General features: G+C 33.2%; 1 protein-coding gene across 1 annotated transcript in view; it reads left to right on the top strand.

Annotated features, from left to right (window-relative positions):
• LOC129216992 (unconventional myosin-Ie-like) overlaps positions 1 to 26,040 on the top strand; it is a 92,540-nt gene that overhangs the window by 30,216 nt on the left and 36,284 nt on the right. Inside the window, 11 exon segments of the mRNA XM_054851217.1 lie at positions 4,396 to 4,521; positions 6,319 to 6,408; positions 7,427 to 7,521; positions 8,423 to 8,510; positions 11,515 to 11,604; positions 11,688 to 11,765; positions 11,881 to 11,965; positions 13,029 to 13,132; positions 18,845 to 18,977; positions 20,673 to 20,869; positions 22,484 to 22,651. Coding sequence (XP_054707192.1) covers positions 4,396 to 4,521; positions 6,319 to 6,408; positions 7,427 to 7,521; positions 8,423 to 8,510; positions 11,515 to 11,604; positions 11,688 to 11,765; positions 11,881 to 11,965; positions 13,029 to 13,132; positions 18,845 to 18,977; positions 20,673 to 20,869; positions 22,484 to 22,651 — 1,254 coding nt within the window.

Below are 26,040 nucleotides of genomic sequence, written 5' to 3' on the forward strand. Positions count from 1 at the left end.
CACGATACGAAAGTTTTCTGAAATTAAAGGTTTAAAAATTCATGATTTTTTATGTCATCTTTGGAAACGTAAGGGAAGGGGCTAAAGATTCTGCCACCAATTTTTCGATATTGAACTTCCCAAAACGCAAATTTCAGACTGTAATTTTAATGGAACGGGGGCTCCGGTTTCTCCGTCGAAATTGTTTTGTATTGAAACTCCCAAAACGCAATTGTAGGACACCTTTGATGACGTTAAAGGAAGGGATGAGGTTCAGGGGCTCTTCCTGGCAAATTTCAAAAGTTCTAAAATCACAATTTTAGGCAATTTTCGATGATGTCATGGAGACGGGAGGGGGGGATTCGAGTATCTTCCAGTATGTTTTTCTAAATTGAAGTCCTAAAAACGCAGTTTGAGCAACTTTTGATGACATTAGAGGAAAAGATGAGGTTCAGGATTTAGCTCCAGTATTTTTCGAAGTTTTGAAAAACGTGCTTTTTCAAACGATTTTGGTGACATTGAGGAGAGGGAAGTTTAGGGAGTTTCTCCCAGAACTTTTCCAAAGATGAAGTTTAGAAGTGTGAATGTAGTCTGTTTTTTCCCTTCTATAATATGTATTGAATATATGTATACCGCCCCCCCCTCCCTCTCGCGAAAATGACGGGGCTACTTCCCTTAGCTTTTTTTTTTTTTTTTGAAACTTTTTACTTAACATTTTATGTTTCGTTTATTATTTTAATTTTTGCAGGAATTAGACTTTAAAATTTTATTAATTGTATTTTTTTTCCTATCTTAATTTTGAATTTTTAGCAGTTTTGCCTCGTTTTAATCTCAGGCAGAGAAGGGAAAATAATATTTTAATTTTGCATAACTCAAAAATTTAAGTTACCCCTCTACAGATAATATATATATATATATATTAGGGTGCATCATTTGCCCAACTATTCTAAAATTGTTTTGTCCCTAATTTAAAAATGTTCTCATACCACTAGATAGTATTCCTGTGATTTTTTATGAAAATCAGAATTAATTTAGGTATCCCACTTAAAGCCAGAAGTTTCTTTTTTAAGGTAAATGAACAATCATAACAATAAAAAGTGACTCAAAGTGCAATACTGGTAAATAATTTTCAAATTATTTAATTTACATTGTACCTGTGTTAACTTTAACAGTTACCATTTTTTCAGTAACTTTCCATAACATATTTTGTAACTGTAACAGTTCAGGTTTACTATTTGTTTTCAACTTTCTACCGTTTTCTTCTACCATACAACTACTAATGCTAGTTCTTTAAGTTTTCTTCTTGTTATTCTATGCATATTTGTTGCAAATTACTTAAATAAGTTAATATATTCTATTTTAATTCATAAGGTGCATGAATTTTTGAAAGTAACATATTTTGAAAACTTTTAATAAACATGAGTGAATCAGCTGCTGTTGAATTAGTGACATTTTCTCCACAAACAAAGCCTTGTTCATCTGTACAAAAGGTAAAAGTCACTGTGACATTTTCTCCACAAACAAAGCCTTGTTCATCTGTACAAAAGGTAAAAGTCGCTGTGACATTTTCTTCACAAACAAAGCCTAGTTCATCTGTACAAAAGGTAAAAGTCAAAACCAGACAATCTTTAACGGTATTTGGACTTGGAAGTGGAATAACTCAAGAGGACTCAGAATTTAAGGGTTCATGTTTACCACTAGCTTGCAAGTGCTTCGTTGCTTGATGTATCATATTGAGAAAGGTGCCGATCGGAATCTTACCAAATGGGAGTCTTCAAAACTTGTCTTGTCAAAAATATCTGATTTCTATGCAAAAGCAAACATTCCAATGATTACTGAACGTAAATCCTGTGAGAAAATACTAAAACTTCATGAAGACAACACAAAATTAAAAGCAATTCCTCTTCAAAGAAGAAATACAACGAATTCTATTAATAAATTAAAGAAAATGGAAGAAGAATTATCTAAAACATTTTCATTATGACTTAAAAGTGTAGAATGCCTTATAAAAAATTCAGAAGATTTAGCTTTTCTTCAATCTATGAAAAGTGATCGTCTAGCAACCTTTGGTCCACATGATAAAATATTACAGCAAAAAATTGAGCGTCGGGAAATGCGTGAAATATCAAAAGCAGCATTTTATGAAAAAATAGTCAAGGAAACAAGCAACATTAATACAAGTTTTAATTCAGCTATTATTGATGAAATTGAAAGAGATGAAAATAGTGATGTAAGTGAGGCAAGTGATGAGACAGATCCGAGAGATTAGATTTAAAATGCTCATACCAGAAATCATCCTCGTACAGTACGAACTGGTACATATGCTTTTATTCCACATGATATTATAAAACGACCTGATGTTATATCATTGGCAACACGTTTAAAAATGACACTAGCACAGCAAGCTTCATATACTAAAGTTTTAATAGCAGAAGCTGATGGTGATTACTCCCAAATTTCAGCATCATATGCAACAACAGACAGAGCAAGACTATCAAGTGTCAGAGACATTGCCAAATCTTGTAAAGATCAATGGAATGCTTATGATTTGGCAACTTTGCACTGGCATTCTAAACTCTTACCAACTTTAAGAAATCAAAATATTGCAGAAGAAAAGCTTGCAGTTATAGTGGGTAATTCGTATGAAGTTAAGCTTCTTGGTGTACCAGCATATCCACCAGGAACAGACAAAAAAAAAAAAAAAAAACGGCCAAATCATTGCTAATTTAACAACTAATTTGCTAAATTCATGGAACTGTTCTGACTCAATAGTTAATGTGTCATTTGACACAACTGCTTCTAATACAGGACATATAACTGCAGCATGTGTAGCTATTTAAGAGCGTTTGGGTAAAGCGCTCCTGTGATCAGCTTGCGTACCACATTGGAGAAATTATATTGTCACATGTGTTTGACAATTTAAAAATTGAAGCATCGAAGTCACCAGACATATTTGTGTTTAAAAGATTTGACAAACATTATACATTACTGCAGTTTGTGGAAGAAAGATATACCGCTAATATACCTATAAATTTATCCAAATTTGATGACAGTTCATTCAGTGAGTCCGCAAAAAGATTAATTGACGAGTGCAAAAACAATGTTATCAAATTAACTAAATCAAATGTTGTTTTGCAGAGGTGATTACTTAGAATTTGTTCAACTTTGTCTTTTATTCTCAGTAAACGATCCAAATGAGATAACTGCAGCCAACTTTAAACGCCCAGGAGCTTTACACAAAGCACGATGGATGGAAAAATTAATTTATTCAATCAAAATTTGCTTATTTCAACATCAAATTCAAGAACTACCAACTGCAACAATAACTACACATCAAAAAGTTTTAAAATTTAGAAACTTTGTTAATTTCGTCACTTTGGTACATAGTTCATGGTGGATGACATGCACTTCTGTCTTTTATGCACCATGGAATGACTTGCAATTCTTTCATTTACTTATAAAATACAGTATTATTAATTCAGAAATTTCTGGAAGTCCAATTAATGCTTTTAAAAATCACCTTTGGTATTTGACAGAAGAAACTACCTCTAGCACTATGGAGTGATAAATTGCCTGAAGCAGACCGACGTGATCTTGCTGACAGTATGTTAGTATTAGACCAGCTAATCTTTCTAATCCAAAACACAGATTTGGTATGGGTTTTGGAAAACCAGTTTCCAACACAAATTCATTTATCATCAACTCTGTCGGATTTTGTTGGCATTGATTCCTGGTTTTTATTTTTAATTTTGAAGTTAGATTCAGAATTCATGGTGGAAGATGTTAAACAGTGGTCAAATTGTATTTCCTATCAGACTTCAAAGACTAATTTGAAAGGAATCAGTGTAGTAAACGATTGTGCTGAGCGAGGAATAAAGCTGACCAATGACTTTTCATCAGCCAAAACAGAAGATCATTACCAGAATGTATTATAAGCAGTTGAGCATGATCGAAAACAACTCTCAAATCTTCTCAAACAGAGGAAAATTGATTAAAAACTAACTTTTAAACCGAATTTTAATATTTATCAAAGTAATATTACGAAATATACTGTAAATTTGTTTCAGTAAATCAAATAATTCTCTCAGTAATTAAATAAATATAAAAAATTGCTTAATTTGTTATTTTTCTGAGTTTTCGTAACTTTCAATTGTCAGGTGGCACACATAAATATTGTTCAAAGTGGGAAAAATTTCACACAAATTATTAATTTTGTATGTAGAATAAAAATAGCTTAGGGGCAAAGCATTTGTAAACGAAAAAAAAATTGACGGGGCGTATGATGCACCCTAATATATATATATATATATATATATATATATATATTTACATAGATGATGATGGCCGCGAAGGATCAAAATTGTATGCTTGATATATTACGTTCCGTTTTTAATTTGAGTTTTTTTATTTTTGCAGGTCTACCACTGGCAGAGTCACCACATCAAACACAGTGGTGTGGATGATATGGTGCTTTTGACAAAAATTACAGAACCTGCTATTGTTGAAAATCTGAAGAAAAGATACCTAGATGATCAAATTTTTGTATCCTTGTAATACTTCTGCTATTTTAATACAGCAGTTTTCTTTAGCTCTTATTTTTGCACCTCATCCATTACATGCCTTTCAGCTTTATCCCCACCTCCTAGATATTTTTTTGTTTTAAAATACTCTTGCTTTATAAAATCTACCTAAAATACCTGGTTCTTATTTTATTTTAGTTTGTACAGAGTGTTTGAGAAAGAACTCCCCTACTTTCAAATTAAATAACAGCAAAACCGCGTGACATAGAAAGGTGAAACAAGTTGTATGTTGCACCAGCGCTCTGGAGTATTTTGTACACCAGTTTTCAAAAATATTCCAAAAATTCAGAGAGCACTGTAGTCAAATGTTTTTTAATTGGTGTATGAAAGTGTGCTTATTGAACAGAGGTCAAATCTCAATGCCCTCAATGATCCCATTGGTTCGATATGGCTACCTTTCACAACTGTAACATTATGCAATTGAATGGTCATATTACTGCTGTGAAAGGTGGCCATATCGAATCCACTGAAGTAAGATTTGACCTCTGTTCAATAAGCACTTTCATACACCAATTAAAAAACATTTGACTACTCTCTGAATTTTTGATCTATTTTTGAAAAGCGGTGCATAAAAAATTCCAGAGCGCTGGTGCAGCCAGCTTGTTTCACCTTTCTATCTCAAATGGTTTTGCTGTTATGTCATTTAAAAGACGGGGAGTTCTTCCTCAAACACCCTGTATTTTGTTCTTTTATTTTGAATAGGGATGAGTGATGCCTAACCCTTTTCTCCCCAAAGGCCGCACCTCATATTAAAATGATCCTCGCAAATCAAGACGAATGAAATTTCGAAATATTTAATTTTTTCTAAATAACATGAAAAACTAATGAAAAAGAAAGAAAATTAAGAATTAACAATTGTTATTATCCACTACTATGCATCATTTATTAAATGCATCTGTTTTTCAGGAAGTAATTTCTCAATATTTGGCTCTAATTTGTTACATTGTCATTGATCGTGCTTTTCAATTTGTAACATCAAACAAAACGAACCACGCTAAAAACTTTATTTCTCTCATCAAAACTTTTTTTTTCTTTTATCAAGAACCAGGTTTTTACATTGTGGCAAGGGGCTGTATTTGGCACATTTTGGAATCCCCCCCCCTCCCTCACATTTGCTGGAAATTTCTAATTCAAATTTTATAACTACATTTTTTTCCAAATTCTTATGGTTTTCAAACGCTTGAAATTTATTTTTTGAAGTATTTTTCATTTTCATAGGAATGCTTCATGCAGTGTTTTGGGAGTTGGGGCACCCAACAAAGCTTACCCTAAGCTTAACCTATAACTTCTTTTGCTTATAAGTTATAGATAAAGCCAACACTTGTTACACCTCGGCTTCCTTCTATCTCCGAGCTCCTAGTTTTGACTCTTAAAGAAGTTATCAATGTTGTTCAGTCACTTGAAATTTCTTCTGTTTAGTCACAAAAGCATGAGAAATTAAATATAGATAGATAGACAATAAAAAAAGTAGAAAAATTAATTCTAGTTTTTGTAATTTTTTAACCATTTTATATTGACTTCTCAAACAATAATGACTCAGTATTGCTTAAAGCAGCTATCAATATTCATTTTTGGTCACAAAAATGTTGATGCAACTCAAATTGATTATGATTTGAACAAAAGTTGATTGCTACCTATTAAATTGTCATCTTTGTCATTATAAATGTGTGAATAAGAGGAGTTTTTCTAATTCTTTTGTAAATTTTGTGTTTGTATAAATTGCTTGTTCCCTCTCTGCAACAGTCCTTAGCATTAATAGACATACATAGGACCTGTCCTTATATCTGTTAATCCTTTCAAACAGATGCCATATTTTACTGAAAGAGAAATTGAACAGTATCAAGGAGCAGTGAGTATAACTTTTATTTTTAATCATAAGTATTTTTTTTTTTTTTTTTTTTGAAGAGTAAACTTTTTAAAAACAATGTTTACAAGTAAATGCATAAATAATTTTAACATATAATTTTATATTATTAATTTGTTATTTGACAACAATTAGTTATTATAAATGGCTTAAAATTTACTTGTGCTTAGATATTAAATATGAATTGCAAGTGCTACGTTATTTGAAATTAAAACCAAGGTCAGCATTGCACTTATTGCACCTAACGTGCAACTGTGATCCAAATAAATGTGGTTCTTAAAAGTTTACCAATGACTTACCTTTCTTACATGGCCTTTTTAATTTAATTGTTCAAGTCAAGTTGGTTTGGGATCAGCTTGAGGATTTTGTGTTTGAAATCCAACAAAATGCTTGGGTTTATCAATCGATCTATTTCAAAAGAATCGAATAAGGTTCTTCTGCCTTTCTATAGAAGTTTGGTAAGACCTCATTTGGAGTATGCTGTTCAGTTTTGGTCTCCTTATTTCAAGACAGATATTTCTGTATTTTAAAGAGTTCAAAGAAGGGCTACTACTCTAGTAAGGGTACTTTCAGATTTAGGTTATGATATCACACTCAAAAGGCTTTTTTATATATAGCCTGGATCAAAGGAGAATCATAGGGGACATGATTCAGTTGTTTAAATCTATCAAAATAGAAGATGTTGATGAGCTGAATTTTGCACAGAAAGTAGGACAACGGGTTATTCTTTCAAGCTATTCAAATCTCAGGCTAACCTAGAAATTAAGAAAAAATTATTGATACAGTAGGGTTCTGGACCCTTGGAACAGTTTACTGGACCAGGTTGTAATGAGCAAGGAGGTAGATGCTTTAAATGGGACATTGGGATTTTCATTGGGGACTAATAAATTGACTAGGACCAGACTAGTTGGGCCCAGAGTCTGTAGCTGGTTATCACATTTGAATTTGTATAAATTGATTCTGTTACTACAAAATATTATTTAACAATACTTTTTGCCCTTAGGCGTCTTATGAAAATCCACCACACATCTATGCACTTTCGGATAATATGTACAGGAACATGCTGATTGATAATGAAAGTCAATGTGTCATTATCAGGTAATTATTTTTTATAAATTTACATATCTAAAATGGTTGATATCTAAAGTAAGATTGTGTTCTTCTTGTTTACATTATGAACAATGTGTCCTTATTTCCTTGCATGCATGTTATGTGTCCTTTTGTTAGGAGGAGTTTTACTGTATTAATTTCGGAAAGTCTTTTGAAAACTCATATGCCTTAGACATCATAATTAACTATTATATTTGGGATATTCACCAATTGCATAATCAGTAGAGTATACCAATTTTTATATTTCTGTGCATTGCAATGATTTTACTATTTGTATTTTTACTATGGCATTATTATGAATGTAAGGATTTTGTTAGAGCCATTTTATATGCGGTTCATATGGGGGAAGAGAACTAGGAGGGAAACTGCCCTCTCACTTTCAAAAGTAAAGGAGCTTTGCCGTTCCAATTTCTATGTTCAAACCTAACAACCAAACAAAGAAGGAAAAAAATTAATTCATGTGTTGAAAGAAAGAAGTATTAACTTAATAAGCGTGATTTTTTTTTTTTTTGTGTTATTTCATAAAAATTAACACTAGCTTTGAATTGGAAGAAGGGAGAAATGGGGGGTCCATATGACCATATGTTCTGATTTTTGAGTCCTTATCCCAAATATTTTTCCAATAAACTTCAGGTGCACCAACTGTGCACTGTGCCTCCTTTAACCCACCACTATTTTGGTGCACCACCCGCCTTTAAGAAAATTTATGAAGCAAATATTTCTGTTGTAAATTTACTTTAATGTTAAAGTATTGCCAAAACTGAGCATGCAAAAGCTAATTGAGTGAAGTATCAATTATAAATAATTATTCTCTGTTTCATGCCATGACTTTTTTAATAAAAATGTATTTTTTATTTGCACTAATAAGTTTGTCAAAAATGTTTTGTAGTGGGGAGAGTGGAGCAGGAAAAACTGTTGCTGCTAAATATATTATGTCTTACATTTCTCAGGTCTCTGGTGGAGGAACTCGAGTGCAGGTAATGACATATTTCTTTCAGATTAAAGTAGTTTAAGGATAATAGCATCAATGGCTCATTCTAAATGTATTTTATGTATTTGGATGTATTGTATGTTTTAAAACAATGCCTAATCTTTTTTTGGGGGGGGGATGCAATGCAAACAGCAAAAAAAAAGAGGCGGGGGGACAAACTCGCTGCTAACAGAATTCACTGCCTTGCCTGGATTATGTCATGAATCTGTTTTTTAGAAAGCGAAACATATTCTTTTAAATACAATTACAATGCAAATGTGACAACCAGCAACCGGCTCTGGGCCTAGCTAGACTGGTCCTAGTCAATTTATTAGTCTCCAATGAAGATCAATGGCAATTTTACAGCCTTTTCCAGTAAGCTGTTCCACATGCCCATAACCATACTGAAGCTGTTTTTCTAATTTCCAGATTAGTCAGAGATTTGCATAGCTTAAAACAATGACTCCTTGTCCTGCTTTCTTCTGTGCAAAAATTTAATCCATTAACATCTTTCATTTTGATAAATTTAAACAACTGTATCATGTCCCTTCTGACCCTCCTCTGTTCCAAACTATACATATTAAGCCTTTTAAGTCTGGTATCATAATCTAAATCTAATAGTTTCTTACTAACCTTGTAACCTTTCTTTGAACCCTTTCCAGTAAATTAATGTCTTTCTTGAGATAAGGAGACCAAAACTGAGCAGCACTAAAGACTATTGCAGGCTGTTCTCATACTTATAATTCTAATTAGTAGGTACACTGACTGCAATTTTTTCGGGTCACTGGTTAATTAAATGACCTTTTTACACCAAATATGGTAGAATAGAATAGATTTTCCTTTTGTTTGAAAATTTCCACTTATACGTACTGTCATTTTTTGAGTTTCTTTTGAAAATTTTGCGAATGAAATTGTCTATTTATGTTTTTTTTTCTTTCTATCTCTCTTTTATTTTACTAAAACTGTCTAGACAATTTTTGTTTTCGCATTAGTAGGAAAAAGTCTTAAAGCATACAGCCTAAACTTACCCAAGTTGATGACAGAAAAGTTAAATATTTTAAACCCCATTGTTAGAAAGATGTCTGAATGAAAGACATTCAAACAATTATTGATGGTTTGACTACTGGTGATAGAGAAAAATTATTGCGTTCACTTTCATATAATATTAGTAATAAATGCTTGTAAAATGGTTCGCCAATAACAATTTATTTTCTTCAAATATTTGGAGGCACAAAAATCAAATCAACCTGCAACTGCAATCAAAGTAATCATAGGGGCATGTTCATATTAAGGTCATCTAGCCTACCAATACCTTGACCTTGTCTCATAGTCATAATTTAAAAGTTAAGAAGGGGTTAACTTTTAAAGACGTAAGACGAATACAAGATGCATACCTACCAAACAAGGGAGCCCATATGCAAAATTTTAAGGGAGGCTCAGATATTTTTCCCATGGTTTAGCAGGATATTTTCCCATAGAAACCGATTACAGTACAGATTAGAGTTATTAAAATTTGACGTTTTTAATAACTTATGCATTAATTGCTGGAGAAGGAATGTTTTTAGATTTTGCAAAGAAAAAAGTACCAAAAGCTAGAAAGTTCTAATTTCAAAGGGGGGGGCTTGAGCCCCCCCCTTGCTCCCCCTTCCCCATATGGGTGCCTTTGCTACCAAACCTCTATGCTCAAGATGTTTCAAGACAATAAATGATTATATATCTAGTTCCAGCACCGTGCTATGATGGGTATCAGTGATGATCCAATTTGTGGAGGTTACATCTTTAATGAAGAAACTATTACTCACAACCTGTATGATTGCGAAGTGTTTTCTGCCTATAGGTTTGACCACCTTGGTCATCGTTTGCTTGAACCGTGGGAGATTCATGATATTCCTATTGGGTGTTTGCTGAATTTTACTTCAGCTGCTGATCTGTTTTAAGACTTCTGTTTGGGGACGAGTACAATAGACCTCTGCAGGGGTGCCCACAGGGAGGGATTATGGCACAAGTTGTGCCATCAAAATTGGGAGGGGGGGATTTTTTATTTTTTTTAATTTTTCTATTTAAATTTATTTATTGATTTTTATTTTTGTTTCAAGTTATTTATTTTATTTTATTCTGTTTATATTTCATTTATTTATTTAGTTTGTGTGTGTTTGTCATTGGTGTATCACAGAACTTTTCCAATAAAATAATGATGATAATAATAATTGAAAGTAAATAAATAATCAAACAAATAAATAAAAAAAATGATAAAAAATAAAAAAGAGAGCTAGAAAATAAAAAAAGGGGGAAAGAGGGTTGAGAAAAATTTTGGGGAGGAATTTGCACCATTGAACTTGGGGGAGATGGGCACCCCTGGACCTCTGGTCTCAGTGCTTGGTTCGGTTAAACCCCCCTTTCTTTCATTTCATTTCATTATATATCTAGTTACAGAATCCATTACAAATCAATCAATACTGAATTTGATTTTCAAATTGAAGCAACAAGGTCTGTCAAGACAGCGTTTGTTTGAAAATTAAAACTTATTGCACAAACTGATCAAAATTAGATTACTGTTCAGAATTTAAATATTCTTAAAGCTCAATTACTTGCAAATCATATATTGCTTCTTCATCTTCATGGTATTTTCTAATTGCTTGCTTATCAGTGAGGTTTATCAAAAATTGAAGAAGCAACTTTGAAAGAATGCTGTTAGATTTATCCGTGAAAATTTATTTTCCAACTAAAATCTTAAAACCGAAAGTCAACTTGTTCATAAGTCTACCTGTACATGAGTGTATAGAGTGACGATGAAATAATGTATTAACTCATTATGAGAAATATTACTACAGTCAATAGTTTTAGAGTTAAATCAAAATAATTAATTTTGTAATTTTTAAATTTATTCACATGAATTTTTCTGCCTTTAATTTATCCTTTCTACAAGCTTTTGCAATTTCATTTTTATTTTTATGATTTTTTTTTTCACATATGAGTTACTTTGTCCTAAAACATTGAATTTGTGCTTTCAGAAAATCAAAGAAATAATTCTTGAATCTAATCCTTTGTTAGAAGCCTTTGGAAATGCCAAAACTGTTCGCAACAATAATTCATCTCGTTTTGTAAGTCATTAGATTTTCTCTCTCTTTTTGTTACATATTCTCGGGAATATGTTTTGAATATTAATCTATGGTCTTTTTTACAGGGAAAATATATTGAAATTCAGTTCAGTAGGGGTGGTGAACCTGAAGGTGGAAAAGTTTCAAATTTTCTTCTAGAAAAAGTAAGTCAAACCATTCTACATTCCTTTTTTCATCATCTTGTTATAATCATGTGTCCCTTTAAATTGATAAAAACCTTGTTCGCATTTGCTCACTAGTATCTTCTCTTACTTACAGTCTCGTGTTGTAAATCAAAATGCAAATGAAAGAAATTTTCACATATTTTACCAACTGTGTGCAGGCGTTACATCTGACATGCAACGTAAGTTTTCCTTGTATTTTTAAATCAAAAGTTATTTATTGTGTTAATCGAGATTGGGATGACTTTAACTGTTTTAAATTGCTTCGTGTATTAATGTTCCTTCGTTCAATCTGCCATTTTATATAATTTAAATACAGAGGCGTGCGCACGGGGGTCACCAGAGGTACCGTCCGGCATTAGCACATACAAATGAAAGCTAATACGAAAGTGACTAAAATTTTACATTTTTAGGTTCAATAATTTCTCACTTCATATGCTTTTGAAATGTTTTTTACTCACAATATTTTAAAATTTTCCTCAAGCGAGCAAGTATGGGAGCCTTTTCAAGCGTAATTTCAACCTTCTGGTATAGTGGTACCCCCATTTCTAAAGCCCTGCGCACGCCTATGTTTAAGTACCTGACCTTTGGTCTGTTTACCTTTTGCTCCTTTATTTTTAAAATAACTAGTCTGTAAGTATTTAATGCATTTTTCAAAAATATCATCTGATATTTTATTTTTATGTTTTGTTTTTATTATTCAACTTCCTAACTATCATTATTTATAGCTATAAACTATAAATAAAATAGTGTTTACAAAAAGCTTATATCAAGTACTAAATTAAACATTAGGGTTGGTTGGGGTAAGTGGGACCCCTTTTGAAAACTGTTCGTTTTTGAAACCTTATACAAAAGTTTTGAAACAAAAAATGTTCAACCTTTTACCTTATTTTATTTTTTGCAAATGCATCCATTTATGAGATATTTTCTATCTTTTAAATCTGTATGATGGAAAATTTGAAACCAAAAAACAAAACAATTACATCTGTGAAATTATTGAAAGCCTGGAGATACATATTGTACTTTTATATTTTAAGGTGTATTAAATAAACGTAATTCAGTTGATTAAGATCAGTTTTGATAAATTAGCCAAAACTATTAGTTGAAAAAGAAATAGGAAACACTAAATGGCTGCGTCTATTTAACATCGGCTAAGGAAGAACCATTTTCACTTCATCCTCAATAATAATTCCATCATCAACTGCATAAAATATGTCTTAAATAATATTTATTTTCTATTTTCAGAAAATTTAGGCATAATGAGTCCAGATTATTACTGGTATTTAAACCAAAGTGGCACATTCAAAGTGGAAGGAACAAATGATGCACATGACTTTCAAGAAACCCTTGTATGTATTTATAATATTAATTATTCTTTATTATTATTACAGTGGAATACATTTAACACAAAACTGAGGAGACAAAAATATTTTTTTGTGTTAAAAGAATTTCGTGTTAAAAGATTTCTTATAAAAAAAACAATACTTACAAATATTTTCAATGCCATCAAAATTTTATTTTGAATTCCATTCAGACAACTAGTAGGTGACACATCCATTGGAATAAATTGCAAGTCAAAAATTATTGTGTTTTAGGGAACATGTTAGTTTTCTTTTTTTGAATTGTCTTTTTCAGGACCATATTCTCCTCAAATTGCTCGAGATCATCCATTGCTTTAGTCATCTTTCCATTTGAACGCACATCAAAATTCTGTGACCTAGCTTGCTTGAACGTAATCAGCAAAGCTTTTTCCAGATCTTCGTGTTTTGCAGTCCTCATCCGTTTTCTCTCCGGCTCAAACATTGACAAAATTTGATCCCTGTTATTTATTATTGTTGATAGAGTAGAATAGGCTATGCCAAACTCTTTGCAAATTTTTGTTTTAGTCCTGCGTTTTTTCATCCACTGCATTAATCAAGTCCATCTTCATTTTTAAAGAAATAGCTGTTTGCTTCCATTGCTCAGCCATTGTGCCCGCAAGACAAGAAAAAAAGAGTTCAAACAAGAACCACAGAGTTTGGATCTTTGCCAAAATTAATGCGAAATTCAACAGTTTCAACAACCAACCTAACGAACGAACAGTGCTAAATGTATGTTAAAATGCTTGGGAATTTCTTATCCCCGAACTCTTGACATTTCTTTCTCTGTAGAAGATAAGGATTCTATTCATTAGAGAAGGAGTGGAAGATCCCTGTTGAATGGAGAAAAAAGCATGGACAAATAAGGGGCTGTGAATGAAGAGGAACCGGTTCCCTGAAGTTCCACGCAACTGTTCCATGAAAAAACTTTTCAGTGACTTGTAGCAAACTAGCCACTGAAGATCGAAAATAAAAAAAAAATTTCGTGTTTAGCGAATTTTGTTTCGTGTTAAAAGAAAAATAATGTATTAAATTGCTATGTACACTGTCTGGAACGCGATATCAAATACAAATACAAATGTGACGACCAGCAACAGGCTCTGGGCCCAGCTAGGCTGGTCCTAGTCAATTAATTAGTCCCCAATGAAGATCAATGGCCCTCTTAAAGCTATCCACTCCCTTGCTCATTACCGCCTCTTCCGGTAAGCTATTCCAAGTGCCCACGACCCTGCTAAAGTAGTAGTTTTTCCTGATTTCCAAGTTAGCCTGAGATTTAAATAGCTTAAAACAATGACCCCTTGTCCTGCTTTCCCCGCAAAAATTTAATCCATTTACATCTTTCATTTTGATAAATTTAAATAACTGAATCATGTCCCCTCTGACTCTCCTTTGCTCCAGGCTATACATGTTAAGCCTATTAAGTCTGGTATCATAATCTAAATCTGAGAGTCCCCTTACTAATTTAATTACCCTTCTTTGAACCCTTTCCAATACAAAAATATCTTTCTTCAGATAAGGCGACCAAAACTGAACAGCATACTCCAAATGAGGTCTTACTAAACTCCTATATAAAGGCAGAAGAACTGTCTTAGATTTGTTTGAAATAGATCTATTGATGAACCCAAGCATTTTGTTGGCTTTGTTACTAGCAATACTGCACTGTTGACTAAACTTGAAGTCCTGATTTATAAAGACACCCAGATCCATTGATTTATGACTGAACCCTGTAAACGATATCTCATACGCTTATTTCCATGACCTAAGTGTAGCACTTGACATTTCCCTACATTAACTGCCATACCCCATTTATCTGCCCACTTAGTAAAATGATCTAAATCCTCTTGCAGCTGTTTTACTTGTTCTTCATTTTCGACAATCCCCATAACTTTTACATCGTCAGCAAAACAATTCATGCTTCCAGAAATATTTTCATTGATGTCATTCATAAATATAATAAACAAAAGAGGCCCTAAAACTGATCCCTGAGGAACCCCACTTAAAACATCGCTCCAATTAGAATGATTTCCTCTCACAACTACTCTTTGCTTCCTACCAGTAAGCCAATTTCTAACCCAAAGTAAAGTTTTTCCTCCTATTCCAATGTCAGCTAACTTGCTGAGAAGAGCAACATGCGGTACCTTGTCAAAAGCTTTTTGAAAATCAATATAAACAACATCCACACATTTTTTGTTATCTAAAGCTGAGGTAACCTTGTCGTAGAAATGCAATAAATTAGTAGTACAGGATTTACCTTTCCTGAAACCATACTGCAAACTAGTCAACAGACTATTAGTCTCTAAGAACATCATGATCTTAATTTTGATCAAAGTTTCAAAAATCTTACAAATCACCGAAGTCAAACTTAAAGGTCTATAATTCCCAGCAATACCTTTAGACCCCTTCTTGAAGAGTGGCGTTATGTTAGCCAGCTTCCAGTCCTCTGGCACCGTCCCCGAGTTATAAGAAGCATTGAAAATATTCAAAATAACATCCACTAATTCCTCTGCACATTCAACTAAAATTTTTGGATAAATATTATCTGGTCCCGGAGCTTTAGTTGCTTTAATCTTTTTCAAATGAAATAAAACCTCCTCCCTGGAAAATACAAAATCCTCAAGCTGTATAATAGCTTGTGTCTTGTTAGTGTCAACTGTTGAGATACAGTTATCGTTAAACACACTGGAAAAAAAGTTATTTAGAACATTTGCAATATCCCTATCGTTTTGGATTAAATTTCCATACTCATCAACCAAAGGCCCAATTTGACTGTTTCGAGCTTTCCCAGAATTAGCGTAAGCAAAAAACCTCTTAGGGTTCCCATCAATGTCATCTGCCAGCCTTTGCTCCAATTCCCTTTTCTGAATCCGTATCAAATACTTAAAATTTCGCCTTGCCTTACCATACTGGAGCCTCTCCGCACTCTGACCAGTTTCTTTAAACTTACGAAAAGTGGCTTGCTTATAATTAAGAGCTTCTTTAGTCTCCCTGGAGAACCACATGGGTCAAATTTTGGTACTAACACCTTTTCTCCTAAATGGAACATAGTCCCCAACGGTTTTAGCAAGTTTATCCTTAAATTCCGTCCACTGCTGATCTACGTCGCTATTTTCCAACCCTGACGAAAAAACCTCTTTCAAGCTCTGCCTAAGTGCAACAAAATCAGTGTTTCTGAAATTGGGCACAAACCTAAAATTATCATCTTTGCACACTTCAAATTTAACCCGGAACCTAATGCTGTTATGATCACTATCTCCAATATGCTCCCCTACACTCAACCCCTGAACAAAACTACCTATGTCACAAAAACTAGATCCAAAATCGCCTCCTCTCGAGTTCCCTGAGTTACAACTTGATCTAAGAAACAGTCACCAATTACTTTTAAAAATTCCTCTTCTTTGCCATTACCAGGGTAAAAATTATTCCAATCAATACCCGGAAAATTGAAATCCCCCATTATGATAACGGATCCCTTACTGGACATGTCACTAATAATACGGTACATCTGTTCATCTTGTCCCTGGTTTGAATTAGGTGGCCTATAAATGTTTCCAAAGCGTAGCTTTTTGCCCTTACTGCTCATCAACTCCAGCCAAACCATATCAATATCAGTAGGCTTATCATTTATGACCAATTCATTGCAAATAAAATTGTCTCTAACATAAAATAAAACCCCACCACCTCTTTTACCTACTCTATCCTGTCTGAACAAATTATACCCAGCAATATGTAATAACTCTGCATCAGATTCGGTAGCCCATGTCTCTGTAATTCCAATAACATCCAACTTCTCATCCATAACTATGCTTTTCAATTCATCCATCTTGTTCCTAATACTGCGAGCATTGGTATAGAAAACTTTAAGCATGCCTAAGTTGCTTTTATTTAACACCCTGAAATTTCCTAAATTACAATTGTTAACATTACTACCCTTGTTCGTCACTTTATTTCCATTTCTAGCAATACCCAAAAAAATTTCATTCTCTCGATACCTGATTGCTTGAACCATGCCCCCCATTCCAACTTAGTTTTTTGACTCCGAAGCCCTTAAAATTAATCCACTAACCATTTTGACCCCTGTAGAGCTCAGATGCAGGCCATCCCTAGCAATCCAATCCCGTTTACAATGACTCCATACATCAATGAACCTGATACTGCGCTTTTCGCAAATTGACTTCAGTAGCAAGTTCATACACCTCGCACGTTGATTTAGCCAGCTCCTATGCACTCCATACCTGGGAAGCAAACCAACCACTTGGACATTCGTCGAAAAGCTGGTTGCTTTATCCAACAGGGATTCCCATTCCCTAGAAAACTCCTCATTTTTACTATGGCCTACATCATTTGTTCCCACCCACAAAGTAACCATGTCCTCCTTATTCAATACTCCCTTCTTTTCAGCAACCATATTAACGTCTTTTACCCGAGCCCCTGGTAAACAACACCTAGCCACCTTACGCTTTACTCTCCCAACTGTGTTACCCACCTCCCTTACCATAGAGTCCCCCAAAATTACACCCTTAGTTTCCCAATCTAACTCCTCATTTGAAACTTCCCCCTGAATCTCTGGAACATTTATACCCTCTGCAACTGGCCTACACCCTAATGCTAACTGGGCTTCCAAAACTAGCATCTTAAGTCTTAAGTCTGAGAGTTCAGCACATTTAGTGCAAATATAATCCTCCTCAAAAACAGACTCATTTTCCCCCTTATACAGGCAGAACATATGACATAAATCACAAGAGATCCACCTGTCCCCCTTCCCACTCTTTACCTCTTTCATAATGCATATAACACCCATTTCTACTCAGTGAATATGTTCCAAAAGGCAAAACAGAAAGATAAAAATGCAAAAAAAAAACCACAGAATAAATACTAAAAACAGCAGTAAATAAACAGAGTTGCTACACCCAATAAAGCACACAAGATCAAAAACCAGGAGATCACCACATGTTAGGCTTAGCTCCAAAAAATGCAAAAACACTTCAAGAATACAATAACAGCAAAAATGAGCCCCCAAAACACAATAAAACTAAATTACATGATAAAGTGAAGTAAAAAAACCTAAAACTAGAAGACAGTAATAATGAAAAATTATAGTAAGAAAACACTTATCAAATTAGCAGCAATAACACTCCCTGCATCACAGGCGCCCTCTAGTGGCCAAAAAGATCAATCAAGATCAATCAATCAAAGATCAATCAAAGACCAATCAAGATATCATTTCGTGTTAACCGATTTTTCATCTTAGGCATTTTTGTGTTAATAGTATTTCACTGTATTTGTTTGTTATTTATTGTTTTTATTTATTTATTAATGTAAAGTTCATTTTTTGAAGTTACAGTGAAGCCTGTGTAAGTTGACCACTTGTAGTGCACTACTTTAGTGGTCAACTTAAGCAGGTGGTCAACTTATAAAGGTTGAATTATATGATAAGATCTAATTTTGTGCCTGAAAATAACTGTCAACTTAGACAGGTGGTCAACTTACAAGGATGGTCAACTTTACAGGTTTTACTGTATATCTGAAACTTTTTGAATTTTTTCTCAAAGATTTTCTGCACTATTAAATTTTAAGTTTTATTACCTTTAATTTATATTATAAATGTTAACTTCTATTTCTATTTTTCTGGAGATTTTCTATTGTGCTACGTACAGATTTCGTATCCTAAAAGCTTTCAAAGTGTTAATATTTCTTCTGTTTCAGAAAGCAATGACAGTCATGGGAATGTCTGATGAAGATCAAATGAACGTACTACAATCTGTTGCTGGTATTCTTCACCTAGGAAATGTTACTTTCAGCGAGAAAGGAAATTATGCAGCCATTGATGATGATCAATGTAAGTAAATTTGTTCTATTAGGTCTACCTCATCTCCAACTCCTTTATCTCAGGCTCTAACAGCGAGATAGGGCTCTTGGGTCATGACAGCCCTTGGACCTATATCAGAGAACCAAAAATTGAGCATTATTTTTTTTAAATGACCCTTTTAAACATTTAATGGGTATTAACCTTGATTTGAGGTTTTTTCTCATTTTTGAAGAGTACCATCCACTGGAGTAACTTTGGCCTTTGTGGGTAACAGTGACTGAATAAGCAAAAACCCAGTCAGTACTACCAGTAACGATTAAGTCAAGCCAGCACTGCCACCTATTGGGCCCTTGAAACAAATAAGTGTTAATCAGTCTAATACAGTTAAGATCATCGCTTATCTCTTTGCAATAGCTAATACTAAAAAATATGCTGCAAATATGCAAAATAAGTAATTTATCTGCTGAGAAACATTTATGTTACCCCAGTCTTCCCATTTACGGAAAAATCTTACACTCTGGGAAATTCATCCTTAAATCTCATGACATTGTCATCATGTTTAACAGAATGTCTTCATGAAAAATGCTCTGATTAAACCTATTGGCAAACTGAGTTAAACTATTTTTCAAATGGAAAAAAAAAATCATGAGACAGGCATGAATTTCTGACCTAGAGAGAAAAAAATTGTCGTGAATGACAAAATTTGTCTAACAATTCAAGAACCCTAGAAGTCAATGCATTTCTGAGAGTGTAATTACTTGCAACTTGTAAATTAAGCAGTTTGAAAAAGAAAAAGCTTAGGTGCTGACTGTTCCCATTAAAATCCAGCCTTTTGCTGTGAAATAAGAAATAAATAATTAAAATATACATATCTGGTGTTTGTGTGTTTGTAACCCTATCTCCTTTAGACTGTTGATGTTTCCCAGGCCGATACTAGTGCCCTTGAATACAAGATATCCAGAGAAAGCCATTCCACCCTGTTCCATTTATTTAAACCTTAATGTACTGAAGATATGAATCGAAAACTATACCATAAAAATCTTCAATTATCACCCAGGATAACCCCAAACTTGGTGACATAAAGCCGATTCGGTCACCGAATTCACCAAAGTCACAGCAGAAGATGGGCAAAGCTCAGATCATACCGCCAAAAGTGGGGTAGCTGTCAAGCAGCTGCAGGCGGCAAACAGGGATTGGCGAGCAAAACAAACAGGGGGCGAAGCCCCTAATATTAATTAAACTCACTAGTTTGCAAAGAATTCCAGGTATATGTTTGAGAGCTACTTATTAGTCCTGTGATAATAGCTTACGATTGACTGTTTCAAACTAAAAAATGTTCATTAAGGTTATAACGAGGTGTTTTGTGCTTCAGTCACATAAGAATATGTTTAAAAAATTTAAAAATTACTACTAATTTGTTTCAAAATTCTACCCCTAATAATAGGAGTGTGTGTCATATTCAGGGCATATATGTTAAAGTACACAGTATTCCTAATTCAATATCAAATTTCAAGCATTTTTTTCATAAGCGTAAACAGTCACAAATAATGATCATATTGCATGTATTGTTTCTGAAGCAGCCAGTTGCAAAAATTAATTTATTTAACTCCTTAAACACTTACAGATTGTTTTAAAACTGCTTTCATTCCTTTCCTCTCCTGTCCTCTTATTTATACCAACTTAAGTTGAAGCTCATTGGTGCTTTGTTTTATTTTGCATACATAGTTTTAGCTTTTCCTGCATATCTCTTTGGTGTTGATGCTGAGCTAGTTAAGACCAAACTTACCAGCCGTGTGATGGACAGTAAATGGGGTGGACAGTCAGAAACCATTCATATGCAGTTGAATCTAGAACAAGCTGCCTATACCAGGGATGCATGGGCTAAAGGACTTTATGCCAGGGTGTTTGATTACCTTGTTAATGTAAGTTTACGTTCAAAACGCTGCGCTCTAATACTGTAGTTGGTTGAATTATATTTTCATTTTTGTGCCATTTACTTATAATTTTGTATCTGACCTTTAATTTTCACTACTTGAAATGCTCTTAGTTTTTCAGTTTTATAATTTCAAAGTACTTAAATCCCAAAAGTCTGTCTCAGTAGTCCGAAATTCAATTTCATATATAGACTGGCAACCCTGGTTACACTTTCAGGTCTCAGAAGTTTACTCACATTACGTAGTTAAATAATGAAAATAATGAACTAAAATCTCAAACGACTACAAGTTATTATAAAAGTGCAATATAAAGAATTAAAATATTAATAAACTTCTCCCAGTGAGCCATTTTTGGTTTGCTGGTGCCTTCCCAAATGCTGAATATCCCTACTTATATCTGTGTGCTATCTATTCACAAGAATTTGCCTAACAGCAAAACCAGCAACTACAAGATTCATAGTTGATTTCTAAAAAATGTCTACTTTTCTTTTTTGTTTACAAGGATGCAGTTACTTTTGTTTTTTCTTGGAATATCAATAACTTTTTTAACCACAACACTCCCTCCTGCTCTACCAAAAGACGATTAGAAAACTAGCTCAGGGGCTAAATAAATTTTCATTTCAGAGGAATTTAAGAAATGGTGAACTAAAATTGTTTTCTGCCAAGGTCAATCAAATTTTCTAAAAATGTTTAATTTACTTAAACAATGTTGTGGTTACTTTTGTTAAAAGGGTCCTCTTTTGTCTGTACTCCATCCTCCTAAAAATTATACTGTTGCTGTTTCATATTCAGTTTTTTTACATTCCTTACCTTTTAAGATCTGAAATCCAGTTTAAACTTATTAAAGCTTCATATGCTAAGATTTAATACAAAATTGAAAGAAAATGGGTCAATATATTTATCATAGATAAGTTATATGTTTTCAAAAGGTGTCACGCAGCTAAAACAATTAAAAGTGTTATTTGAAAAATGTTTGTGGTAAAATTTAAATGAAATTAATATTTGATGTAATTTAGGCACAGAATGCAAAACTGAATGATGAAAATAACTATTTTAACACTGCAGTTGAGCCCTTTCTGCTGTGTTAAACTTTAATAATTTTTTATTGTTCAGATAATATAAGTTTTCAAAAATTTACTGTGGTGTTAGCCCCTGTTGCCTCAGATTTTGGATATTCTACTGTACATACAAATAGTTAAAAGAGTTGAACTTGTTAACAGTGCAAGCAACTTGAAATTGATGCTCTTAAGGACATCATACTCCAAAATTAAAGCTTTGTACAATGTCACATGTTGCTATAAAATGAAAACAGCCATGGGCTTGTTTTCCGATTGCCATTCTTTTTTGGAAATGAAAAGAGAACACACACCATTATAAATCTTGCGTTATCTGCAGTAAAAATCTAGTTTGAATTGGATAGGCTAACATTTTTCAGATATATGATTAGTGCATTGAGAGCTTTCTTTTAAAATATTGGCACTTTAAATAATACAATAATTGCTTTTTTTATTCAACAAATATTCAAAACAATTTTTATTTAGCTCTTTGTTATTGTTATTGTTTGATTTTTATTGCATTTGAAATTTTGATTTCCATTAATAGGTTGTAAATTCTGCCATGAAAACGGAAATGACTGAACTCACTGTAGGAATCCTAGATATTTATGGTTTTGAAATCTTTCAAAGGAATGGTTTTGAGCAGTTTTGTATTAATTATGTCAATGAAAAGCTTCAACAGATTTTTATTGAGCTTACTTTAAAGGCTGAACAGGTAAACTTGTTTCTTTAAAATCATAAACTGTTACATTCTTCTTGTTGTTTAATAATAATAATACTTCATCGCAAGATCACTTAAAATCTGTCTACTTGAAATAAATTCAAAGACCTGCAATTAAAATTAGCTGTTACATCTTGAATTTTTCAATTACAAACTGATATGTTTGAAATATTGTCTTTTGTCATCTATGTATCATTTTTTAAATTAAATTTGAATTGATGATTTCATTAAGGGAGTTAGTCCCTACAAAATTAATAGAACTTACACCCTTTCTAAAATTTTCAATTCAATTGTATTGTTCATTTATTTATGTTGTAGATACCCCCCCCCCCCAACCCATTTTCAAGCCGTAATGTTTTGAATTACAAACTGATTTTATTAAAATATTGTTTTTCATTTATGTATTTTTTTATTACTTTATTATCCCCCTTTTTTTTCAATTAAATTGTACTGTTCATTTATTTATGTTGTGGACCCCAATCTCATTTGTAAGCTGCTGTGAGCAAAAAATTGAAATTCTTTTTTCAAGTATCTTAGCATTATGGGAGCATTGTGATTCATTGAGAAATGTTTAATCAACAACAAGTTGTACCCCCTCGGCTCTGCTCGTGCTATAAAGTTGAGAATAAAAAGCTCTTTGAGAAAATGCAGGGTTCGTACGCCCTTGAAAAACATTGGAAAGTGTTTGAAAAAAAAAAGTTCATTTTCAAGTGCTTGAAAACCTTGAAAAAGTTTCTTAGTGCTTAAATTCTTTTAAAAATGAAGGGTCATGGGCAGTGGCGTAGCTACACTTTCTGCCGCCCGGGGCGGTTCTTCAATTTGCCGCCCTTTTTTATGGGAAATAGTTGATGCATTAAAGAGTCGAAAGTATTTTGATAAGATTTTAATGAACAAGAAAAGAAACTTATTTTTTTTCCTTCTGCAAGAAAAAAATCTTGCAGAAGAAAAAAAAGTAATTCAGGGAACTCCACCGAGAAACATTCCAAAATTTTAGTTAAATTTCGGAATTTTCAGCAGTTTTTAGTAACCCTTATAGAAAAGATTTTTGGAGCTCCTTCTAAATTTTTCTTTTGTTTTCAAAATTAAAATTAGTTTTATGCACTCTATGGTGACATTAGGGGGGGGAGGTCCGCTGTCTGGAAAGCTTTTCAACAAAATTGAAAACACGTAAATGTAGTCCGCATCTAGTGGTGTAAGGGTCTCCCGTAACTCCAACAAAGACTGGCTTTTCCTCAAGAAATATTTTCAAACTTGAAATCAGTTTTAGTCTATCTTTGATGACGTTAAAGAGAATAGAGAACGTTCAGGTCAGGAAATTTTTTTGATGCTGAAGTTTCAAAAGCGCGAGTGTAAGTTATCTTTGACGGCATAAATTTCCAAAAATATTGGGAAGTCAGATGGTGTTTCCGTCTCCCCTGGAAACTTTTTGAAAATGACGTCGTAAAAACGGGACTTCAGCCGTTGTTTGACGGACAACGTTATGACAGATAGTTTGGAGGAGAGTTTCCCACCCGAAATCCTTTTCAAAACTGTGGCTCATTTTAAGCTCTTCACTACTGAGAAAAAAAGGATTTGCGGTTTTCCCTCAGAAATTTCTAAAAACGAAATTTGGAGCCAACTGTTATGACTTTAGGTGATATCATGCACATCTTTGGACCCTCAGAATTTTTCTGAAGTTTAAGATTTAAAAACCCAACTTTAAGCTATTTTTGGTGACATTGGATGAGATGACGATTTTAAAGTTCGAAGTTGATTTCCTAAATGTATAAAAAAAGGGTCAGGGCTTGATCGCTCTCAGGAATTTGTTGGTATTGAAGTTATATAAACTCAATAATCAATATTAGGCTAAAAGATGAGATATGAAGGGATGGGGTGGGCGTTATCCCTTGAAAATGCTTCGAGACCAAATTTGGATGATTTTCTTTTTCACTAATAGAGGTCGAAATGTGAAAGGCTTCGTCTAGAAATCATTTTACTAATTAAAAACCTTTCGTTAAAACGAATGACTAAATGTGAAACTCATTGTATAAAGCAAGAAATCGCCCACCATTTGAGATCTCTCTCCTTTTACCCTTGATGTCTTTTTTTTTTTTTAATACAGTCGTTTTCTTGGAACTTACTTAAAATCAAGTGATAGCTTCATCATATAACGAAAAGTTATGAAATTTGTTGTTTCCTCCGTAAAAATTAACCTTAACAGCAAAAAGAAAGAAAAAAAGAACATGGCCCCTTGACTTTACACTACACCTACCTCAGTCTGTAGCTTCAGACGAAGAAAAAGAGAAAACAAACAATAGTGCTGAAATGGAGATGTCCACAAGAAAGACAGATTAGTTTTGTATTAGAGTGATTTTATTATCATAGTCGTACTAAAACTTTACAATTCGGAGACCTTTTTTTATTGATTTTTTGCTTCCAGTAATAGATCAAAAGCATGATTTTCTTATAGGAAAAACGCGTTAAATTTTTTTCGCCTCAAAAGTGTGAAATTGCCGCCCCCCAAAAAGTGCCGCCCGGGGCGGACCGCCCCCTCCGCCCCTCCCTAGCTACGCCACTGGTCATGGGGAAGAATGATCACAGTCCACCATGCTCAAATTTCCCTCATTACGTTTTTGAACTTGAAATCTCGAATCGTTTCCAAGTTAGCCTCATTCTTCTCTGTTAATACTCACTCACTATGATGATTCTTGCCTGAATAATATTTCTCTTGAATACTGTCTGTTATAATCTACGTGTTCCCATAAGTTAACCAGAGTTTTTTTAGACAAATGGACTTTGATTGTTCTTCCCCGTAGCAATTCAAATCATCTGATTGTGTTTAAAACTTTTTAAAAAGTATTTCACTAATGCAACTTTCTGAACATGTGTTCGATTTGCCACGTCGCGAAAAATTGCTTCCGTGTTTAGGATTTCAATCCTTTTGCATCTTGTAAATATTTTGAAGCTTTTTACAATCGGAAGCTATTTTGACCTATGGTACCTCAGATTAGTTTATTTTTTGTTTAATTTCGTTATATAAAAAAGGAACTATTTTGGAAACCATGATAACATTTAATTTCCCGTATTTTGTAGAAAATTGCTCTTGTTTTTGAAATATCAATCTTTTTGCATCCTGCAAATATTTAAATATTTTGGCTAATCAAATGATATTTTCGCTTATACTACCTCCGATTAGCATATTTTGTGTTTATTTTAGTAAAAAATAAATGTATTTATTTAATGGTAGACATGCCAACATTGAACTTAATTTGCGAAAATTTGCTTCCCTTGTTTCAAGTTTCAATCCTTTTGCATGTTGCCCTTTGACAATTAGAAATTATTTTGGCACATGCCACATCAGATTAGCTTGTTTTATATAATTTTTTTAATAACTGAACAATTAA

This window comes from Uloborus diversus, chromosome 2, assembly GCF_026930045.1.
Source record: "Uloborus diversus isolate 005 chromosome 2, Udiv.v.3.1, whole genome shotgun sequence".
NCBI lineage: Eukaryota > Metazoa > Arthropoda > Arachnida > Araneae > Uloboridae > Uloborus > Uloborus diversus.